Source organism: Erithacus rubecula (genome assembly GCF_903797595.1).
Source record: "Erithacus rubecula genome assembly, chromosome: 15".
Classification (NCBI taxonomy): domain Eukaryota; kingdom Metazoa; phylum Chordata; class Aves; order Passeriformes; family Muscicapidae; genus Erithacus; species Erithacus rubecula.
The window spans coordinates 16,848,936-16,868,946 of record NC_136667.1 but is presented as its reverse complement, the minus strand read 5'-3'; the positions used below and the strand labels follow the sequence as shown (position 1 = coordinate 16,868,946).

Sequence of the window (20,011 nt, the reverse complement as noted above, 5' to 3'; positions counted from 1 at the left end):
ATGATTTGGCCCATGGGGGCAACACTGGACTTGTTCTTCTGATACCCAACTCAAAGAGCTGCTGCAGCAGAGCCTCCTGCCAGAAAGGGACACACAGGTACCAGGGATGCTGTAAAACACCTTGTCAGGATCTGGGTTCAAAAAACTCATATTTGCAAAAAGCAAAATCCGGTGGAAACCCCTTGGTAAAGGCTGGTGTCCTGTCCTGTGTGGGGCATTCATTAGATGGGGAATTCAGCACTGCTAAATCCCACCCAAATGGTTCTTTCACAGAAATTTACTTTGTTTGGCTCTGGTTCAGCAAAGCAGCTGAAGATGTGAGTGACCTGAGTGACCTGGGAGCTGCACAGCAGCAGAGGGAACCACCTGAGACACGGGGTGCATTTTGAGGGGAACAGGAGAGGGCTGTGATGCACAGCAGGTTGGTGTGGAGACACTCTCACCTCTCCACCCCATCCCATCCCCCTTGGCCCAGCTGTTACCCCACCTGAAGAAGCCAACTGCTCCTTTGGAGGTGTTACAGGGCTGGCAGATGGACCCTGCTAGGAAAGCTGAGAGGAAAATGTGTTTGGGTTGCTTCAAGCTAACAGAATCTCCCAAGTCAGCAAATGGAAACAGTGTTTGTTTGGGGTCTCAGCTCAGGAGATTCAAAGTCACAACAGCCAACTGGAAAACTTCTCTCAAAGGGGAGGCAAAGGCTGGTGCAGGGGGTGGCTGTGATCCCCAGAAACCCCACTGTGCCCCTGAGCCCAGAGCTGTTCTGCACTCAGGACTGTGGGCCTGGAATCACCATAGCAAACAGGACAAAAGGCATCAAGCCTCCTTCCACCCCAGAGGGGTGAGCCTGCTCTGTGGGAAACATTATCCTGGGACAGCTGTGCAGGGCAGGAGGGAGGAGGCTCCAGCAAAGAGCTGGGAAAGTGCCTGAGTCTCACTGTGGAGGGTGCAGAGACAGAGGGGAGCTGCCTGGGAGAGGCCAACGTGGAGCCAAGCACAGCAGGGCCCCTCTCCCTGGCTTTGGGCACAGGGATGGATTGTGTGGACACTAACATACAAGTGGCAACATCCACACATCCCTAGGGAGACCTCACTGCCTGTGGGGAGCTCTTCTGGGGCTCCTTTCTCCAAGTGGGAAATGGAGAGGAGGCCCCAGACTCACCTCGTGTAGATAGAGCAATGGAGAGCCCAAAACTGCAGAGGGAATCCAGAAACTCAGAAGAAATCCAGAAACTGCTGGAGGGCAATGAAGGTGTCCTGGTGGACATGCAGAGATGTGCTGCTGCTGCCAGACTGTGGCTGAGATGTTCCTGGAAGGGCACCCAGGGATGGAGCATTCCTGAAGGAGAAGGTTGTGTTGATGTGGAGACAAAGACATCTGGACCCCTGGGGACAGCACAGGTTGTTGCTTTTTCCAAAACAAGTGTCCCAGACTGCTGAATCCTCATCATGGGGAACACCAAGGGTGTCACCTCCTAACAGCACTGGGTTTGAGCAGGAGCCCTGGGAAGTGAATTCCAGGGATTCTCAGGCTCTTCCCTGGCTGTGCCAGGAGCTCTGGCGCGGAGCAGGGCAGGCACCCAGCAGCCTGTGCCCTGCTGCTCGTGGGCATGGGCCAGAATCCAGGCAAAGAGCAGCTCCCTGTGCAGCTGAACTGCAGCAGCTGCTGTGCCTGGGGCAGGTCTGAGGGGTGTCTCAGGTACCAGTTACTGCCTCACTCATTCTCCAGTTTTTGTGCAGGCAAGGCCAGGGTGGTGTTTGAGATCAGACACAAGGGGTGACCCCACCTTCCCCTTCTCCAGGGCAGTGTCCCCACTCGGGTCACAGCCCCTTCCCCAGTGACCCCCCAGGCATCTCCTCCCCGGGGAAAGCAGATGAGGAGCTGTGGCTGGATCAAAGGGTCACCCACAGCAAGAACTCACCCACTCATGCCAGCCTCACAGGGCAGGGCAGCAGCTTGTGCAGACCCTCCAGAGCAGCTCAGCTCTCCCAGACCCTGCTGGTGCTCCATGCCAGGCCTGGTCCCCAGGGGGGGTCCCACAGCACACAGGGGGCACAGGGGGTTATTTGACACCTGAGCAGGTCTGGGAAATTCAGACACCATGTGATTACTGCTGCAACTCCAGCGTTTTTCCAGACTCCTCCAGCTGGGAACATTTAGGACATTTGGCTTTCCATAAACACTGAAAATCTATCCAACTTCAAAACTATTTTTTGCTTGAACTGATGAATTTAGCTTCATTTACTGTGTGCAGAGTGGTTCTGCTTTTGAGATAAAGGCAAAAGCTGCTCAGGCTGGGCACAGCTGACACAGCCACAGGGCTGGGACACCTCAGCACAACATTCTGGACATGGGACACTTCCAGCCCAACACAGACAGCCACATCCAGCCTGAGCTGCCCACTGCCCTCCACCAGGGTTCAGCCAACTTAAAAGTCACAGGGAGATTCAAAACCACGCTGCCCACAGGGCCCCTTGGAGCACAGCTCCAACATTTCCACCTCAGACACCACTTCCACCTCCCTCAGCTTCACCAAGACCAGCTGTGCCCCTGAGCAGCCCCAGCACTGCCAGGAACGAGCAGAGGGCAGCTTCAAACACAGTTATTACACTTTTCTTTGCATTGGAAAGGGGCTGTTTTGCCCAACAGGTGGCATTTAATAACTAAGGAAGGGAGAAGTACAACTATGAGGTTAAAATATAGCAGCACCTTATTCTGACTTGACTAAGAACTTCACCTCACCTTTAACCATCTCACTGTTGGACTACTCATTTCATTTTTAACAGACAGACTGGCAGAAGCTGCTGTTAATAAAGTAATTTGAAAATCTGGACCACAGATGTTTTCCTTAAAAGAAATCAATGGCTATATCCATTAAAGTCATTGTAGAAAACAGAAAGAGCTTCAACTCACAGTACAGTTCTCCAAAGACACCTTCCCAGCTGAATCCCTGTGGAGTTACTGCTGGACTGTGAATGTAGCACAAGGCACGTTGATGTATTTTGGTCACTTTATTAAATGAGATATTAAATAGTTTAAGTTTCAACTACTAAAACAGCACTTTGAATGGTGAAAACACAGATAGTATATTGTCATACTTGAATGCTTCTTCTCTTTTAAAAACACATTTCCAGTCCTTATATATATTACAAAACAGCCTTATAGGAAGAGGGGACACCTTCTCTATAGTACTTAAGATATTTAATACAGAACTGAAAAGCCATCTAATAGAAACAAAGGCAAGTCTTCACAGCTGTATGATTTCAGCAGCCAAAGCTGGTTGATGGACTGAAACATTACTATACAACTGGGACAAAACATATACAATATCACAATACTAAGCAAAAACGCTTTACATCCAAAGGAATAAACAGGTTACAAAATGTGGATAATTTAGCAGGCAAAACTGTATTACAAGCAACATTTTTATTTGTCATCTTAAGCCATTTTTATCTAGTTAAAACATCTAAAACAAATATAAAAATGAGCCTTTTATTATCTTACTGATGTATGTTCTGTCTTTAAGTACTGGTTAAAGCCTGATGTTATACTCAAAGCACATTGTTATGCAGCTAAAATGTCGAGTGAGGAAAGTAAGCAAAGTGGTCCAGGTTTTACTTCAATGCTTATCTTGGATTCCTTCTTGTGCACTGGTCTTCTGTTATCCATAGGTTTGTCCAGGATGAAATAAAATGTGCCTTTCAATGTTGCCTAAAACTTCCACATTTAAGTCTTTGAGTTACTGTAAAACTCCATTTAACATTCCCAGGTTTGGTAGAAATGACTTCTCTTATTCACTCACGTAGGAATATCGGTGACAGTTGCCCAGAGTACATTTGCCTCCAAATGTTTGTCTCAAAGTCTCACTTTTGTCTCTTCTAGTGCCAGCACTTCTCTCTTTGCTCCCTCCCCCAGATCAGAGTTAACTGTAGGGCTGGCAGAGCACTAGAACACACTGAGGGTCTTTTGTGGTGTCTTGTCATCAGAATCCAAGACAGACTTGTCAGCTGGGTGTGCAGCACCCAACCACCCTCTGTCCATGTCACAAACCAAGTGTCAGTCACACACCAGCACATCATGGAACATCTGCATGTTTAGATGCAAAACTTGTCCATTCAGGGCAAGAATCCAACTCCTGCAAGAAACTCCCAGAAACCAGAATGACTTTAGTTCATGCCAGCATCAGAAGAGCCCAGCACAATCTGGAGCCACCCCTCCATCTGTCTCCAGAGCCTGTGTTGTCCACACACCACCACTTCCATCTTCCTGCCACTTACTTGTGCCCCCAGATAATCAACAGGGTTTGTTTGGGGGTAAGAATCAACAAACTCTATGAAAAGGAAAGTCCTATTTGTATTTAATAAGAACTTCACAAGCACAACAGGTGTGGGCAAAGAGAGTGACAATGGGATAGAATAAACCCAAAACTTATCTCTGGCCTACATTAAAAAAAAATCCAAAAAAGAACAAAAAACAAAACCAAAATCCAGCTCTTTGTGTCCTAACCCATGTTTTCACACAACTGAAGGGATGGGGAGGAGTGCCTGACCACACCTCTACCAATGAAGTCATTTCACAGTTCTGGCAGCTCTAGAAGTTGCTCCAGCACTTTCTCTGTATGGATTTTCAGTGGGCAGTGGTTGTGCCACGTTAAAGGGGGCTCTCTGCCAAGGTCTGACCCTGGCCACCATCACCACTGCAGCCCCAAAATCCAGAACTGAACTGTGTTGGCCCTCCCCCATCGCCGGCAATGGGAGGAGACAGCAGCACCAGCAGGAAGGAGTGACCAGAAATGTGCTTTGTGCTGACTCCCAGCAAGGGCATCTCCCACTCCCACATTCCCCAGCTGCTATTCCACCACTGAAAACAAGAACTGGCAGCACACTGGGGAAGGCCCAGTTGTGTTTAAGGCTGGATGCACAGTTCCCTGTGCCTCAGAAGGTTCAGAGCAGTAATAGGAATATTGCACTCAGTCCTGTTTCAGAGAGTATTTTCAGCCCCTGCTCCATTCAGCACAGATGACCCATGAAGGAAACTAGACTAGTTCTGTAACAACATTCCCACTAATAGAAAGAAATGGGTAAGCAGAAAAGTATTCCATAATTTGAGGAATCAACTCTAATCAAGAACTCAGCTGTTTACAATTCACATATGTCAGACTCAACATACAGACCTGCAGTCCTTCCTAAGCTTCCCAAAGCTTTGCAGCCCTGAAAAGCAAGTGCAGGAGTTTAGACAGGAAACCTGTGGAGATGCTACTGTAACGGGAGGAACTTGTTTTCACTGAAAACAACTTGTTATCTCCTGTACTCAACATATGTAAGAAGATTCTAGGCAACATCACTGACAACAGGGAAAACATCGTGTCCTATTTAAACAAAGCTGAAACACTAATATGGAACATGGTAGTTAAGGGGAGCAACCAAACTATTCTTTTTAGTTTTTTTTTTTTTTTTTTTTACAGTTGAGTTCTGTTAGGCCATTGATTCCTAAAAAAATAAAAGTTCTTTCTCTGATTTTAACAATCCTTTAGGCTTTTAGTGCAAAATCACATTGATTTCCCTTGGGAAGGCCCTGGATTTTTGCCTCTCATTGGGGGTGGTGCTCGTTGTAGGGGTGGTGGCTGCATCCCACCAGACACTGACTGATACATTCCTCTCACATCAATGGCTGGGTAGCTGGAAGGATTCATGATCAAATTTGGAGGCTTTGGCATCATGAGGTGGCCCATGGCTGCTTGCTGGTAGGACATCTGCTGCTGCTGCTGCTGGTTGTACTGGTGCTGGAGCCGCCTGTTCATCAGGATCCTCTGGACACAGCCGATTAACTGTGGAGGGAAAGCAGAGCTGGCTGAGTGCACACCCGTCCCCCTGCTCCCAGGATCAGGTTCAGAGCTGGAATCAATTTGTTAGGGACAGCATGGCTGGGGGAAAAAGCCCCATTGTTATCACCATCCCTAATGTCATGGCATTCAGCAGCCCATTACTGCAGAAACCATTTAGTAACAGCATTTAGGGCTCAGTTCTCCTGAAGACTTGGCTATTGTGCTGCAGGCAGCATTTAGGTGAGTTGCCATGGCAACATGTACTCTACTGTGAAATTATTCCCAGGTATAAGTTACATCATCATTTGTCAGGTACCATTCATCTTCCCTTTGAAAGTCCCGCCTGTGGACTGTCAGTGTTTGTTTGCCTTAGAAAAAACTCTTCCCTCTGACATCATCTGGGCAACTTTCAGATTCTGCAAAGTAATTTCAAGCTAAAACAACATTACCAACACTTTCTAAGATGTGTTTCCTAAGTGGCTGGCTGAGCTCTGGGAATCAGATTTCTCTTTACGCCTCGTGACCTCGCAGCAAACACTTCAGCTCAAAAACCTGGCCAGTGCTTTTTTATGAACTTCTCCCTCACTGAGGCTGAGCAGTGAACCCCAGCACACTGCTGACCATTCTGTGAGGGATATTTATGTGCCTGAACATACACTTGTAGCTCAGGAATGAACACACACAAGACTCTGACAGTGGGTAAATAAATGTGAGGTGTTTTACCATCTGCTGTTTCCCGAGGACGTCGTTGTAAATGGCTTCTCGGCGCTTCACATCCAGCTCCTGGCTCGCCTGCCTGTTCAAGGCCAAGGCCTGCACCTGGCTCTCTGTCAGGGTCAAGTTTTCTTTCCACTGAAAAGCAAAAAAACCCAAAATCTTCTTGGCACTGGTCACTTGAACAAAAGCCTGATGGTAACTGAGACCTGGTGTCATGTTGGCAGTTGCACCAAGAGTCAAACCAGCCCGACTGCCAGTCAGTGCAAAACTGCTTCACCACAACCAGAACTAGGATTATTAGTTCTTCTAATTTTCTAAATGCTAAATTTTCTAAATTAGCAATCCACAAGATACAATAACTACTTGCCTGTAATTGCTATTCTGGTTTCTAGAAAAACAGCATTTTCAGAGCATGGCAAATACTTACAGACCTGAACTGCCACTCCTGTAACACTGTGCCAGCTAAACACCACCAAGGGTTACTGAGGGACAAAGGTCACCACCAACTGGAACTGCTGCTCATTAACAATACAATTCATTAGCTGGATGACCATTTGCAGTAACAGTATCTTTGATAATGTTTCATGCTTTCCACTCCTGATTAAAACCCAGGGTTACCCACAGCACTCACTATGGCTGAAATGATGTCTTCAAGGGGCTGGATTCTTGCTGCAGCCACACTGTTGGTTGCTTCCACCACCTTCTCTCTTCCTTGGTTAATGAGGTCCTTGAGAAAACACCAGATCAGTTACAAAGCACAGAACCACCAAACACATTTCCTCCCCACCTTTCTTCATCTTTCTCTTGTACATACCTAGACTTCAACTGCCTTTCTGCTCTCAAATTGCACAAGTCAATGAGTCTAAGCTGCCACTCATCTGAATTTCAGCACAGAGCAGATGAACAATATGTATAAACCTGGCAATTTGTAGACAGCATTTGTAAAAAGCTATTTTTGTAGCCACAGGTTTTCAGACCAGCACAAGGATACTAAAAACCCCCGTACATTTTCTACCATACAGACTTAAAGATGTTAAAGTTTCAAAAGTGGTAATTAAAGCCTGCAAAGAATGCAGGTGATGTTCCATAATCCCAACAATCAGCCCAGGTATAGGTTTACATACATACAAGTTAAACTTCAAAAAGCTACAAGCAAACTCCCCCTCCCCTCCCCAAACCTCAAACTATTAAAAATATAAAGATATTTTAGACTGACACCCACAATTTATGACAGAAAACCCCTGCAGCAACACAGGCATGTTGTGCTCTTTACCTCCAGCTGTTGGTTACTCATTGCTGACAGAGCACCCAAATTGTAAGGAATATATGTCTGGGAGTTGAAGTTTGTGGGCATTGTGTTGGTCCCTGTTGGCATGTTGAAACGCATGGTCATGCCCTGGAAAAACACAAAGTGCACTTGTCACCAACTGTAACATTCTGTAACAGCCACACAGACAAAGAGAGAGCCACAGGCTCTGAACATTGATCATGGAGATTTCCAAACCTCAGCTCAGAACCCCAGTGCAGTCACAGAGGAACCCAAGTTTGAATAATCTCTGAGTTTAGCTGGTCAATATTTGATATATAAATGCCCACGACTTATTAGGACAGCTTAAGTTGGTTAAGATACTTTTTTTAGATTGAAAACTCACTACTTAATGTTGAGTTTGAGCAGTCTGTAATGAAATTCTGAAGAAATAAAATGCACAGTTTATTAGTAGAAATGTAAAGCTCACTGCCCATTTGGATTCCTCATAGGGCAACTTCAGATTTTACTCTTTATCTCTCTCTTTTCTCTCCCCAAACCTTTTCATCAGTTCACTCAAGGTGGGAAATCTATACACCCATTTTTTTACTTTTAGTGGAAGGCTTTCGAGGGTGCCTGACCCACTGAAATTCAAAAGGTAATTTTGGGTAACACCAACAAATCTGAAAGAGAATTTCAACACTGGTGGCATCTCATTAATTTCCCTTATTACCCAGCCAAGGGTAAAAGCACAACTTTTGTTTTAGCACCACAAAGAGCTTTGGAGCTTTTTTTATCCCCAATGAGTGGGGATAAATCACCACCAACTATATCTGATACAATAAAGGGCATGGGCCAACAAAATGGGAGCAGGGTTCCACCTTGTTGCAATTTTCCTGATTCCTGTTGTATTATTAAGTGTTGCTGTAAATGTTAAGGTGTGTATTAACTATGTGTCACACAGAGCCCCTCACAGGGAAAAGGGGGATTACACAGGACACCAGCTGAGTTTTATCATAAATTAGAAAAAAATGCAGGTGTAAAAGTAACTTATAATGAAAGTAACAAAGCAAACACACAGAAAGAACCAAGAAGCAAAAAAGACACAGTATCTCCATTTTTCCTATGTTAAGATGCTTTACATATTTATTTCTTGGTCTATATTAAAATATTTAATAGACAAACTGAAAAGGTAATTGTGACTCTAAACCTTGAAAGATTATTTTCATATAAACTGATTAAATAGCTTTACCTTCTTTTCTGCTTCATATTCTGCCCAGGCTGCCTTCCTCTCTTCTTCAGTGAGCTCCTCTTCCTCCTTATGGTCCAGGAGTGAATCATGCTCGTGGTACCCAACTATGTACTCCTTGCTGATCTGGAGCAGCTCTGCCAGGATTGTGTCCTGCTCACAGGAGGAGATAAAGGAGGAGTCACACAGCAGCTCTGCCCAATTTGCTCCCTGTGTCTCCCTCCTGCTCCCTCCCATTCCACACAGCAGCTCTGAGCACTCCACAGAACAATAAAACTTGGAAATCATTTAAAAGTACAACTTTCCTCAGAAGGAGAGCAATGGATTAACAATCTGTTACAGAGATGACAGTCCAGTCACTTAATAAACCACAGGAATGCACTCAGATTCCACAACAATAAATGCACCTAAAAAGAATGGAATGTGCTCAGTGGCTTTTCCTTTGCTTAGGCTGGAGAACAGACAGGACCCATCAATAAATCTGCATTTATTATACATAAACAGCATCTCTACAGCTTTCAAACATTGAGCAGCACTTTGGGACCAACACTTCCAATGTTTTAAAGTCAAACCTTTTTGTCTGAAAGTCAAGATGATGCTGCAAAAGATGAGAAAGAAAAAGATCCCGACAAGGACTATGAAAAACTGCTCCTGTTGCACCTCAGCTTCTCATTTTCTAAGGTCATCACTGAACAGGGTTTTTTACATGACTTGTGTGGCTGATGAGCTTCATGAATTGAGGCAGCTCCAGCACACCTCAGCATTCAGGGTGAAATTCTGAGTCCTGCAGCCCCAGTCCTGCCCTCACTGAGCCAGGACTGCACAGGAATCCATCCAGTCCATCCCACCTGGCACTTGATAACCTCAGCTCAACACTGACAGAACTGTACCCACAACAAGCAGATTTCTGCAGCCACCCTGGGAACTGCTGTGGAAATCCTGACCTGTCACAGCAGCTGCACAAAGCTCTTTGTTTCTGTGTGTTTGAAAAGTTAATTACATTAACCAACTATCAATGAGCTGCTCTTTGTCCCACCCTTCTTCTATCTGGTGTGAATCATTGTCTTCAGCACCAGCTCCTCCCAGCACAGCCCTCCAAATGTGTTTAAATTACATCCAACTGGGTGTTTGCTTTTCTTTGTCTAAACTTTATTTTGTACTGACTTTAATGATGGGAGCTGGAAAAGGGGGATGTGGAATTAACTCACATTTAGTTCAATGTTACAATAAAAAAATATAATAAATTCATCTCACACATAAAAAAAATCAGAATAATTATTTCTTTGTATTTGTTTAACTTGTTGATAGAATAATGATTATCAGTTGGTTTGTAAGCTTTAGGACAAAATCTTGGTGATGAATGAAAATATGAAGTGAGATTGAAAAAGGGGTTTGAATTTCATAACAGACATTTGTCTTTTTAAAATCCTGATGGAGACTAAATGCTATGGAAAGATCAGTGTATTAAAAAGGAAATCTTCCATGAAGGAATGCAAGTTATGTTGTAACTCACAGGTTTTTCTCAACCAGTTGAACATTTAATACTGAAGTTAAAAATTAAAAAAAAAAATTAAATAAGAAGCAAATTCTTCTAATCCTGAGATCAAAATTCACAAAGTTGTCCCTGAGCATGGAACCACAGTAAACAACATGAGGTAGTATAAAATACTGCAATACCATATCCAACTGAATCTGAACTCTGATTTTAATCTGCTTTTCCAATCTGCATTACATGACCTCAACTCAGCCAAGTTTTCATCTCACATCAATAAAAAAGTGATTTCAAGTCGAATTCCCTGAATGAGGAATGAGCCCAGGGCAGGGATGAACCAGCTCTGAGGGACACCAACACTGCCTCAGTGCAGCCCATGGACTGTACTTAACTCTTCTGTAAATTATAATGTCCTTTTTTTCTGTACTTCAATACAGCAAAGGTGACCAAGTCATCACTCAGCCTTAAGACACAATTTCTTGGACTGAAATTCCAAAGCAGCCCTTTCCAGCTGGGCAGGGATAGGGGAGAATGAAATCAAACAGTGGATGTCAAGAGTAAATAATTCATGTCAACCACATTGATACTACAAATATTCTGTTAACCCCAAGTATCTGCAGAGCTGAAAAGCAGAAGCTGCTCCTGAGGGATGAGGACAGAGCTCTGGAGCTGGGGCTGTAGCACCACAGACACTTTTCCACTTTTCTCCACACCTTGAGGTCTTGTTGGACCACAGAGGGCAGAAAACTGCTGCTCCAATTAAAACTGGGCATGAAACCTGGAGAAACTTCCAGAAAAACAACAGACTGCACATGTGCACTGTTATTTTTATAGAAAATAAAAGCATTCAATATCTTCTCCCCCCTTAACAAGAAAACTGGTCTTGGACTCAAAGTTGGATAGTTGTAAAGCCAAAATTCTCAAGGATCTAATTTAAAATCAAGCAGGATTTGTTTCTTCACTCCCTGACTTGTAAAACAACACAGAATGAATTTTCTTATCCCATTTAAAACACAAGAATTAATTATTTGCTTTTGCTTACATCCAGGAAGTTAAAAAGGAGTTTAGAGAACAATTTTAGAACACTCAGCTCTGAATTATCCCTCCTCAAGCTACACAAACCCTGGATGAGAATTCCTGAAGAGCCTTCCCACTGTGCAGCCAGGCAGGTTTCTAAGAAAATCAATTATCCCCACAGATTTTTCCACATTGATGCTCAGATGGTTGGAGAAAAGATGGAACACAATTCCCTATTCCTGTTCCAGAAAGGGGCAGTTCTAAAAACTGCATTTTCAAAACTTTTTGTCCCCATGTTCTGAGGATTCTGCCCTCCCAAAGCCAGGCTGGGTCATCCCTTGTACTCTAAAATAATGTAAAACACAAAAAAGTGGTATTTTTACCCTGCCCTCATGTAACAAGATATCAAAGAGAATTCTTCTCTCTAAATGCTGTGTAATCATTTGATATTACCATAAAATGTGTTTCTATCCACAAATTTTTCAATCAATTTATCAAAATTCTGTGTGTTGTCAATTTAATTGTTAAGGAGATTTATAACCAAGCAGAATCATGCAGCTTGGCTAAAATCACACTGAAATAAGGAATAGTTAACTGAGTTCATGGCTGAGGAAGCCTGCACAGATGAATTTAACTTGGTGATTTACAGCCTTTTCAGCCAACAAGCAAAAAGGAATTAGAAATTTGCACACAGCATGATCTTCACAAGGACAAAACATCATCTACTAAAACCATGAAAAAACCCAAAAATAATTCCAGTCCCCAGATTTGCTCTATTTACAGGCAGGAAATGGTTAAAAGCTCACATTCAACTTGACCCACACAAACCTTATACTGATGATGACATTAATATGGAAATTAATACGTAAAACTGAGTGATGGAGGTTTTGAGTTTGTAAACACATTCATTAACTGATTTATTTTTGTAACAGAAAACCAGAAACCTTCAAAATATAATTATTACAGTGGTTTGATCACTGTTTCAAGTAAACAGATTTGGTTGCTTCACAAGTTTTTGTGCTATTGTTATATTTTTTTTAAACAAGTAGCAGCCATCAGCAAATGGTGATGCATTGCTGAGGCACAAATGCACGAAGAATGAAATAAAATACTATTAATTATATAATATAATGCCCAGACACTGCAGAGTGACCAAACCACAGAAATTTAACCAGTTCATGACCACTCCCTGATGTGTTCCTGCCAAATGCCAAGAAGCAGAGAATTCCAACAGCTAAAGGCTGAATTATTCTTTAGCAGTCCACATATACAAAGACTATAAATGAAATATAAACCCACAGCCTAATCTTAAATATAAACTGACTTGGAGAAAAAGAATAAAATAATGGAACCAGTTATTCTTTCCCCTTATTTTTATTTTTATTTAAGTGCAACTCTTTCCTTATCTCTAATGGTCCCCACAGGAAGTTAAATAGGGAATTAAAACCCAAAAAGTCCTTGCAAGGGAAAACATGGATTAAGATGACTCTCACCTCCAGTGCCACCCCACAGATGTTCTCACAAACTCAGGTTGTGCTGGGTTTCACCAGCACCCACTCAGATGTTAATTTGAATTTTCCATGGTTTTATACAGTAAAACCTCTATTCAGTCAAAATGTGTGAAAAAAGTGTCTTTGTTTGAAAGTTGGGTATTTTAAGGAGTATCTTTCTGTCATTACACTGAGAGGAAACTCCTCCCCCAGCTCATTACAGGATCTGTTACATTAATTATGGATTTGATTGTGTGTCCTGCCATTCACCTCCAGCCAGCACAGCAACACGTTTAAACAAACCCAGGTTATTTCTACAGCACAGAACTCCTACTGATGGCCACCACTCACTTTTGGCAGCATGGGGGTGTCCCTCTTCTTCTTCTTCTCTGAGTTGGGGTCATCCAGCAGGTCTGGCTCAAAGGTGTAGAGCTCAGTGAGCTCGTTCATGGTGAAATGCCTCTCCACCTGCTGCTGGTCCACCACCCTGAAGGACAGCGACTGCTTCGTCACCTGCCGGTCGTAGATCTTGTCCTCCATGGTTCCCTGAGCACAGACAGGTAGGGGAAAAAAAAATAAAAACAACAAAATAACAACCCAGCTGTTCTCTTTTTTTTTCCCTGACCCCTTTCCAGCCCTTTGTTCGCTGAGCAATAAAAGGAAAAGCCTGCTGGAAGCAGCACAGCAGGAATTGTGCGTGGCACAGATGTCATCTAGCTGTTGGCTAAAGGAAGAAAATTGGGCTTTTAGTGGTGTTTTGAAGAGATCCAGTTTTGCTTCAATTCCCCAAAGTAGGATTATGACCAAAAAATGGCAATTTTCACAGCATGTACCTTATTTTGCTGCTTTGAGCAGGCTGTAAAAAGGAAAACAGATACCATATCACTGTGGTGGAGGGGAGAGGGAAAGGGAGGCAGTCAAGTCTAATTCACCACAGCTGTGTACAAAAAAAAATTAGATCTTTGATGAAAAAAAGGAAAATTACTTATTTTTTGGAAAAAAAAGATGACTGAGAAGGACAAGAACAGCACAGCCTGTTCTGAACAACCTAATTTAAAAAGGATATCGACAGTTCAAAAGTGCACAGAGAAAACTACAAAAATAAACTGCAGTCAGAAGAAAAACCCCATTTCTGACAGTAATGTGTCCCAGAAAGGATCTGCTTCAGCTGGGATGGAAAAAGTGACTGGATCAAGGGTTAAGTGCTATTAGGAAAGGTCTCCAGGCTCCTCTGTCACACCTGAGGAACCAGAAGATGAAGCAAGGAACTTCTAACAGAAATAATGGCCTTACCTAAAGCACAGATCAGTGACCACCCATCTTTAACACCTGTAGGATGTGATATGAGTTTTCAAGTCACTGGATGCCTTTTTATAAAAATTAACTGGTATCCATGTGTTTTCATTGCAGCTGGACCATCAGGGGCTGCAGAAGGAGCTGCCCTGGGCAGGGCTGTTCCCTAACACCACCATCCCCTGCAGCACTGCTCCATTCAGGGCTTTTAGTGGTGTGCCAATTAAAAAGGCTGAGACTCCTGTTCTGAGTCTGAGTCTGGATGGGAATCCCTGCTGGAATTCCAGAATTTGGGTTACACAAAGTGTCAGATAAAGGGGATTTCACAGGGAATAATGTTTTTTATTTTACCATTCCTTCCTCCATGAGCTGCTTCAGTGACCAAACCCTGCTCCAGATCAGAGCTGGAATGCGACTGGATCAACTTAGGCCACTACAAACTCCAACTCCAGCCCAAACAGGGACACCCCCCACTGTGCCAGCTCCCAAATCTGACTGCAGGATCAAACAGCTCAGAAACTGCAGCAGGAAACATACCTGAGCCAAAAACCTGTAGACAAACACAGGCTTGATCTGGCCAAAGCGATAAACCCTGAAGATGCTCTGGATGTCATAGGAGGGGTTCCAAGAGGCATCAAAGATGATGACTCTGTTAGCAGCCACCAGGTTTATTCCCAGGGAACCTGCTTTGGTGGATATGATAAACAAGCGGCCTCTGGAACAGAGAAAAGTTGAAAATTTTGATTGTTTTGGAAAATAAGTGTTGTCCCTGTGTTGCTGGGTTACTGTGGAGTTGTTCATACTCTGGAATAACTCTAAAACTTCATTAAAATAATGTATTAAGCATAAAACAGATGCAGATTTTACAAGGACAACACTTTTAGCAAAACATACACTTCCAAAAATATACATCAAGGCCTTTTGCAAATTAGCTGTTAACAAAAACTGGCAGAAAAGAAAAAACTTTGGGGTTTGCATTTTCAAGCTCTAATGAAATTAGTTACATCAAATTAAACCATAATTTTAAACAGGCAGATTCCATGCCATTGAAACCCTTTCCTGGCCTGCCAATTTTCTGGGTAACTCTCAATGACACTGTCTCTCTGATATATCTGGGTTTTTTGAGATTCAAGAAATCTCAGGCTCACCCTGGAATCAGTTCTTGACAGACACCTGACAGAATAAACTATTTAAAAGTATTAACACTGGATTAGTTCATTTTTTAATTTAACTTTTTCTTCCCCTGCACATTATAAATGACTTCACCATGATTACATACTTCATTTTTTTAAACAAATCTAGGAAGGTGAAGCTCCTTAAATACAAGTCTGTACCCTTCTAAATTAGAGTGAAAATCTTATTTTGGAGGTGCAGGAAGGCTGGAGCCAATTCTGGAGGCAGCTAAAAGAGTTAATTAGCTCCTGTGTGGTCCAGGGACTGCAGCCTCCTGGCCACACCCTTCCTAGGTCCTGGTATCCTTTAAGCAATAAACACACTGGCTCTTATTTAACTTGGTTGCAATCTAAAAGATAATGAAAAAAGCAAGGAAACACTCCTGAGTAAAAGGATTAATCTGAAGTCAGTAACACATTGCTGAACGTTTTCTGTGTGAGTTCTGATCATCATTTGCCTGGTCCTGAGGTCATTAAGCCAATAAAAGAAATAATAAATAGGGAAGAAAAGAAAGAAAAAGGGGGAAATAAAACATATATATCTCAGGAGAGATCTCACCTCACATTAGTTTCATCATTAAACTCCTCAGCCCATTTCTTTCTGGACTGAGCTGTGGTTGAGCCATCCAAGCGATAATAATCAATATTTCTGAACCATTTTCCTTCGCCTGTAAATGCAACAGCCAAGTTAGGAAAATGCTGAGGGTGTAAATAACCAGACTGGTAACAATTGGAATTTAAAGACAGAAATTTATAATTAAAAAAAAAAGTGTTCTGAGGTTAAATTTAAATTTATTTATTTGAAAATACCTGAGCTTGCTTTGGTGGGGGGAAGTCATCTTATCTTTCACACTTTCTAGCTGTATTTATAAATTTGCAGAGCTATTTAACTTGGAAGCAAGTTAATTTTAGAAGTCCCAAAGATGTTGTTACATCTCATCTTTAGGTGCTGTAGCACTAATTTCACTTTTCCAATAGATCCAGGTAGGTTCACATTACAGCACCAGTGTCAGACTCCCACACAATCAGCACTGCTAAGTCAATGCTCCAAAGGAGATTTCAAAGGTCAAAACCATTTTGGAACTGAAATCCAGCAAAATCTTTGGGTTTGATTAACCTGTGAGTTACAGCAACTTCTTGTCAGATTGGGGGAAAAAACAACTGCAGCTGATGGAGGATTTTCCTCTTTCCCCAGTTCACAGTAACCTTCCATCTTCTCTGGCCATGAAGGTGTATGTCCACAAAATTAATATCCCTGAGCCATCAATCATAAAGAAAACAATGTTTTTGGGAGCAGCACTGCTCAATTCAATCCAGCATGAGAGGCAGATTGGTGAGATCTGTCAGGAAAGGTGAATCTTGCCATGATACATCATCTAATTGCAGAACTACCACCCAAAAGTCTTAAAACATTATCTCAGAATAAAAGCACAACTCCTCAAAAAGACACTTTGTAATGTCTGAGATGACAAAATTCAGAATAGGAAGCAACAGGCAGGAACAATAAATCTGTGAGAGACAGATACTGGAGATCTCCAGTCACCATCACTGAGCCACTTTTCCCTTTTCTCTAAGTGCAAACATGTGGAAGAGCTAGATCAGAGACTGGAAAGGAAAGGCAGACTTGAAGGAATTCATCAATCCACATATCCTGGGAATGAAACTCTGGCTAAGAAGGAACAGCATTCTCAGGAGCTCTGGGAACATCCCAGTGAGAAATTCCATGCCATTTGATCATCACTAGGATAATAATTAATTCAATACTTGCTCCCTATGAAATGCACAAGCCAACCTGCTGCTGTACATGTAAAGCCTGAATTCACATTTTCCTTATTTTCCATGCTGGTTTAAAGCAGCCTCATTCTTCCTTCACTCTCTCTCTCCCCCAGGAGGAAGGATCAGGATTTGCCATGCACCAGAACTGAACAAAATGCCTTCTCTCAGATGTGAACATTTAATCTGCTTAGGCTACAACAAGCATGGATGGTACAGAGTGAAATCAGAGAGTCCATAATGGGCTCCTGCAGGGGAGCACAATAACCCTGCCAGCCTCAGGGACAGTCCAGAGCATGCAATATCCCAGTGAAACGCTGATTTCAAACCTATTCCCTGGGCACTGAACAGAGATTTGTGAAAGAGCTGGCAGCACTGAAGGAGATGCTCACCTTTGTAGATAGAAGGCTTATCTTTCTCAGATTTCTCCCTGTTAGCCAGCTCCAGGAAATCTTCTATCAAATCCAGAGATATTAGGGACTGGCTGAACACAAGGCTGAAAAAAGAAACAGGGAAACACAGAATTCATCTCTGGAGTTATTTTAACTATTGTACTGCTTCATTCTTGTTCCTTTCTCCCTCTGATACAACCTTTGAGACAAACAGAGCAAGACTTCAGAGGAGCACATGCAGGTGTGGGAAGATGCCTGACAAAAATTAGTGTACCATGCTTGTCTGCTTCAGAAAACAGCCTCAGCAGAATGAAGAGTGGATGGGGAACACTAATATATTCCTAAATATTTAATAACATGTCCAGAACTTACACTTTGTCTCCCAGCTCCTCTGCCATTCGAAGAATTTCAAAGAGCAGCACCATTTTCCCAGAATGTTCCAACACCTCAGCATCTGCATCAGTGACAAAATCTTTGTACCAGTCTGGAGCTGGGCTACCAGGGTTGGAAGAGGATGTAGCTTTGCCTATTAAAAAAAAAAAAACAAAAACGAAGAATAATAAATAAAAATCAAAGATGAGAACACAGTCTTCATTTAAAGGCTTTGAATGTCTGAAGTTTCCCTCCTTATTAGATTTAATTGGTATGAAAAGAGTTAAAGAGGCAAAGATAAAACAGCCTTTGCAGTATCAGCATTTAAGGGATGCAGAGACAGAAACTCACCCTGCCTATATTGTCATTCCTTTAACACATTTAAACTCTGTGTGTAAATGTTTTACATACACACCCTCCACCCCTCACACATTTACAAGATGTTGTCACTGGGATGGAGGCAAAAAAAAAAGATTTCTCACCTGAACTGTCCCAAAAATTTTAAATTACTCAGGGAAAGAGATTAGAAACACACAAAATAACAGAATCAGTAAATTATTTCTGTGATACCAGATACAAGACAAAAGCTAGATTTTTACAAGCAAAAACCCAAAAATTAAGTGTGCAGCTGTAAAAAGTTTAAATAACAACTTTAGAAGTTGTATTCCTGCTGCAATGGATCTGCTTGCTCAGCATCCAATTCAAATTCCAGATGCAACAAATTATGACAGATCTATTTCCTAATATTTCCATGAATCTTCCAGGTTATATAAACTTGTACTTCTGAATCTAAATATTTCACTGTGCAGCTTCCCTGCCTCAAAACCCCCAAGTTCTAAGTTGATGCCCCTTGTTTTTCCAGGATAGACACATAATTAGAAGTAGCAGGAGATGTAGCTATGAATTAAGGAATTTGCCATTCTGCCACACAGCAGAAATCCTGACAGCCCTTTCAAATTGCCTTTTGCAAAATCACATTTTCATCACTCACCTTCATCTGATTTTGTTGATGCAGGATTGTTTGTAAGATCTTCTACATTTCCTTCCCCACCTCCACGAGATCTTGAATTCCAGACTTTAATGACTTCAACATCATTATCACTGCTACTTCCACTTGAGCTACAGTCTTTCTTCACCTTTTTCCCCTTGGATTTTTTTTTCCTAAAAAGCAACATTATACACCCTGTTATTTTTTTAAAGTCCCACTGAAAGAAAACACTCGAACAGACACATAAAATACAAAATAAACATTCACTTTATAGAAAACAGTTCTATAAGAGAAAAAACACCAACAAACTAAATAAAAGTTCAATTACTTTGCATAATCATCAGAACTTAAGCTCATGGAGGTTTCATCAGAATCTGAAGCTATGAAGTCATCCATGCTGTCTTCATCAAAATAGCCCTCAAAAGAGAAAAAACAGAAATTATTAACTATGTTCACCCAGAAGCTTTTATTAAACCTTCAGTCATCTGCTTACTCTCCATTTAAACAATGGCAAGTCCTACAAAGGCCTGGCCTTGCAAAATGTTTTAAGGATGACAACATACCCAGCAAGAAAAATATGACAAAACCAGCAGCAAAATGACCCCTCAGCAACAAAGATTTCCATTAATTTGACGAAACTTTACCTAGAGTTTGGCAGAGCTTATTTGGAAAGTTCTCATGTGAGGGTATTTTGATATATCTAATTTACCTTATTTTCTTTGCTAATATAGTCCAGCTGCAAACACCAAGGGTGAGTCCAGATTCTGCTCAACATCTGGAAATCCTGGAACAGTTTAGCTCCAGCTTTGCCTCTTCCACCTTCATTGCCACCACCTACACCTGACAATAAAGTTCAGGTTTTAGAGTGAAGCCTGAAGTGAGTTTGCCACACTCAGCTCCCCTTTGAAGAGCCTGGCAGTGCAGATCTGAGTGTTCTTTCCAGCTGCACATCATACTGCAACATCTCTTGTAAAAGAGCTCATATTAC

General features: G+C 42.3%; 1 protein-coding gene across 3 annotated transcripts in view; it reads right to left on the bottom strand.

Annotated features, from left to right (window-relative positions):
- Positions 1–2,994: 2,994 nt before the first annotated feature.
- Positions 2,995–20,011, bottom strand: part of ATRX (ATRX chromatin remodeler) — a 64,971-nt gene continuing 47,954 nt past the window's right edge. For all 3 annotated transcript variants that reach the window (XM_079318943.1, XM_079318944.1, XM_079318945.1), the window contains 13 exons: positions 19,733–19,863; positions 19,352–19,440; positions 19,027–19,196; positions 18,036–18,189; positions 17,664–17,767; positions 16,058–16,166; positions 14,864–15,041; positions 13,385–13,579; positions 9,038–9,187; positions 7,813–7,935; positions 7,171–7,266; positions 6,546–6,674; positions 2,995–5,825 (listed from right to left, as the gene is read on the bottom strand). In XM_079318943.1, coding sequence (XP_079175069.1) covers positions 5,547–5,825; positions 6,546–6,674; positions 7,171–7,266; positions 7,813–7,935; positions 9,038–9,187; positions 13,385–13,579; positions 14,864–15,041; positions 16,058–16,166; positions 17,664–17,767; positions 18,036–18,189; positions 19,027–19,196; positions 19,352–19,440; positions 19,733–19,863 — 1,907 coding nt within the window. In that variant the 3' untranslated portion in view covers positions 2,995–5,546. The remainder of the gene's footprint in view (positions 5,826–6,545; positions 6,675–7,170; positions 7,267–7,812; positions 7,936–9,037; positions 9,188–13,384; positions 13,580–14,863; positions 15,042–16,057; positions 16,167–17,663; positions 17,768–18,035; positions 18,190–19,026; positions 19,197–19,351; positions 19,441–19,732; positions 19,864–20,011) is intronic.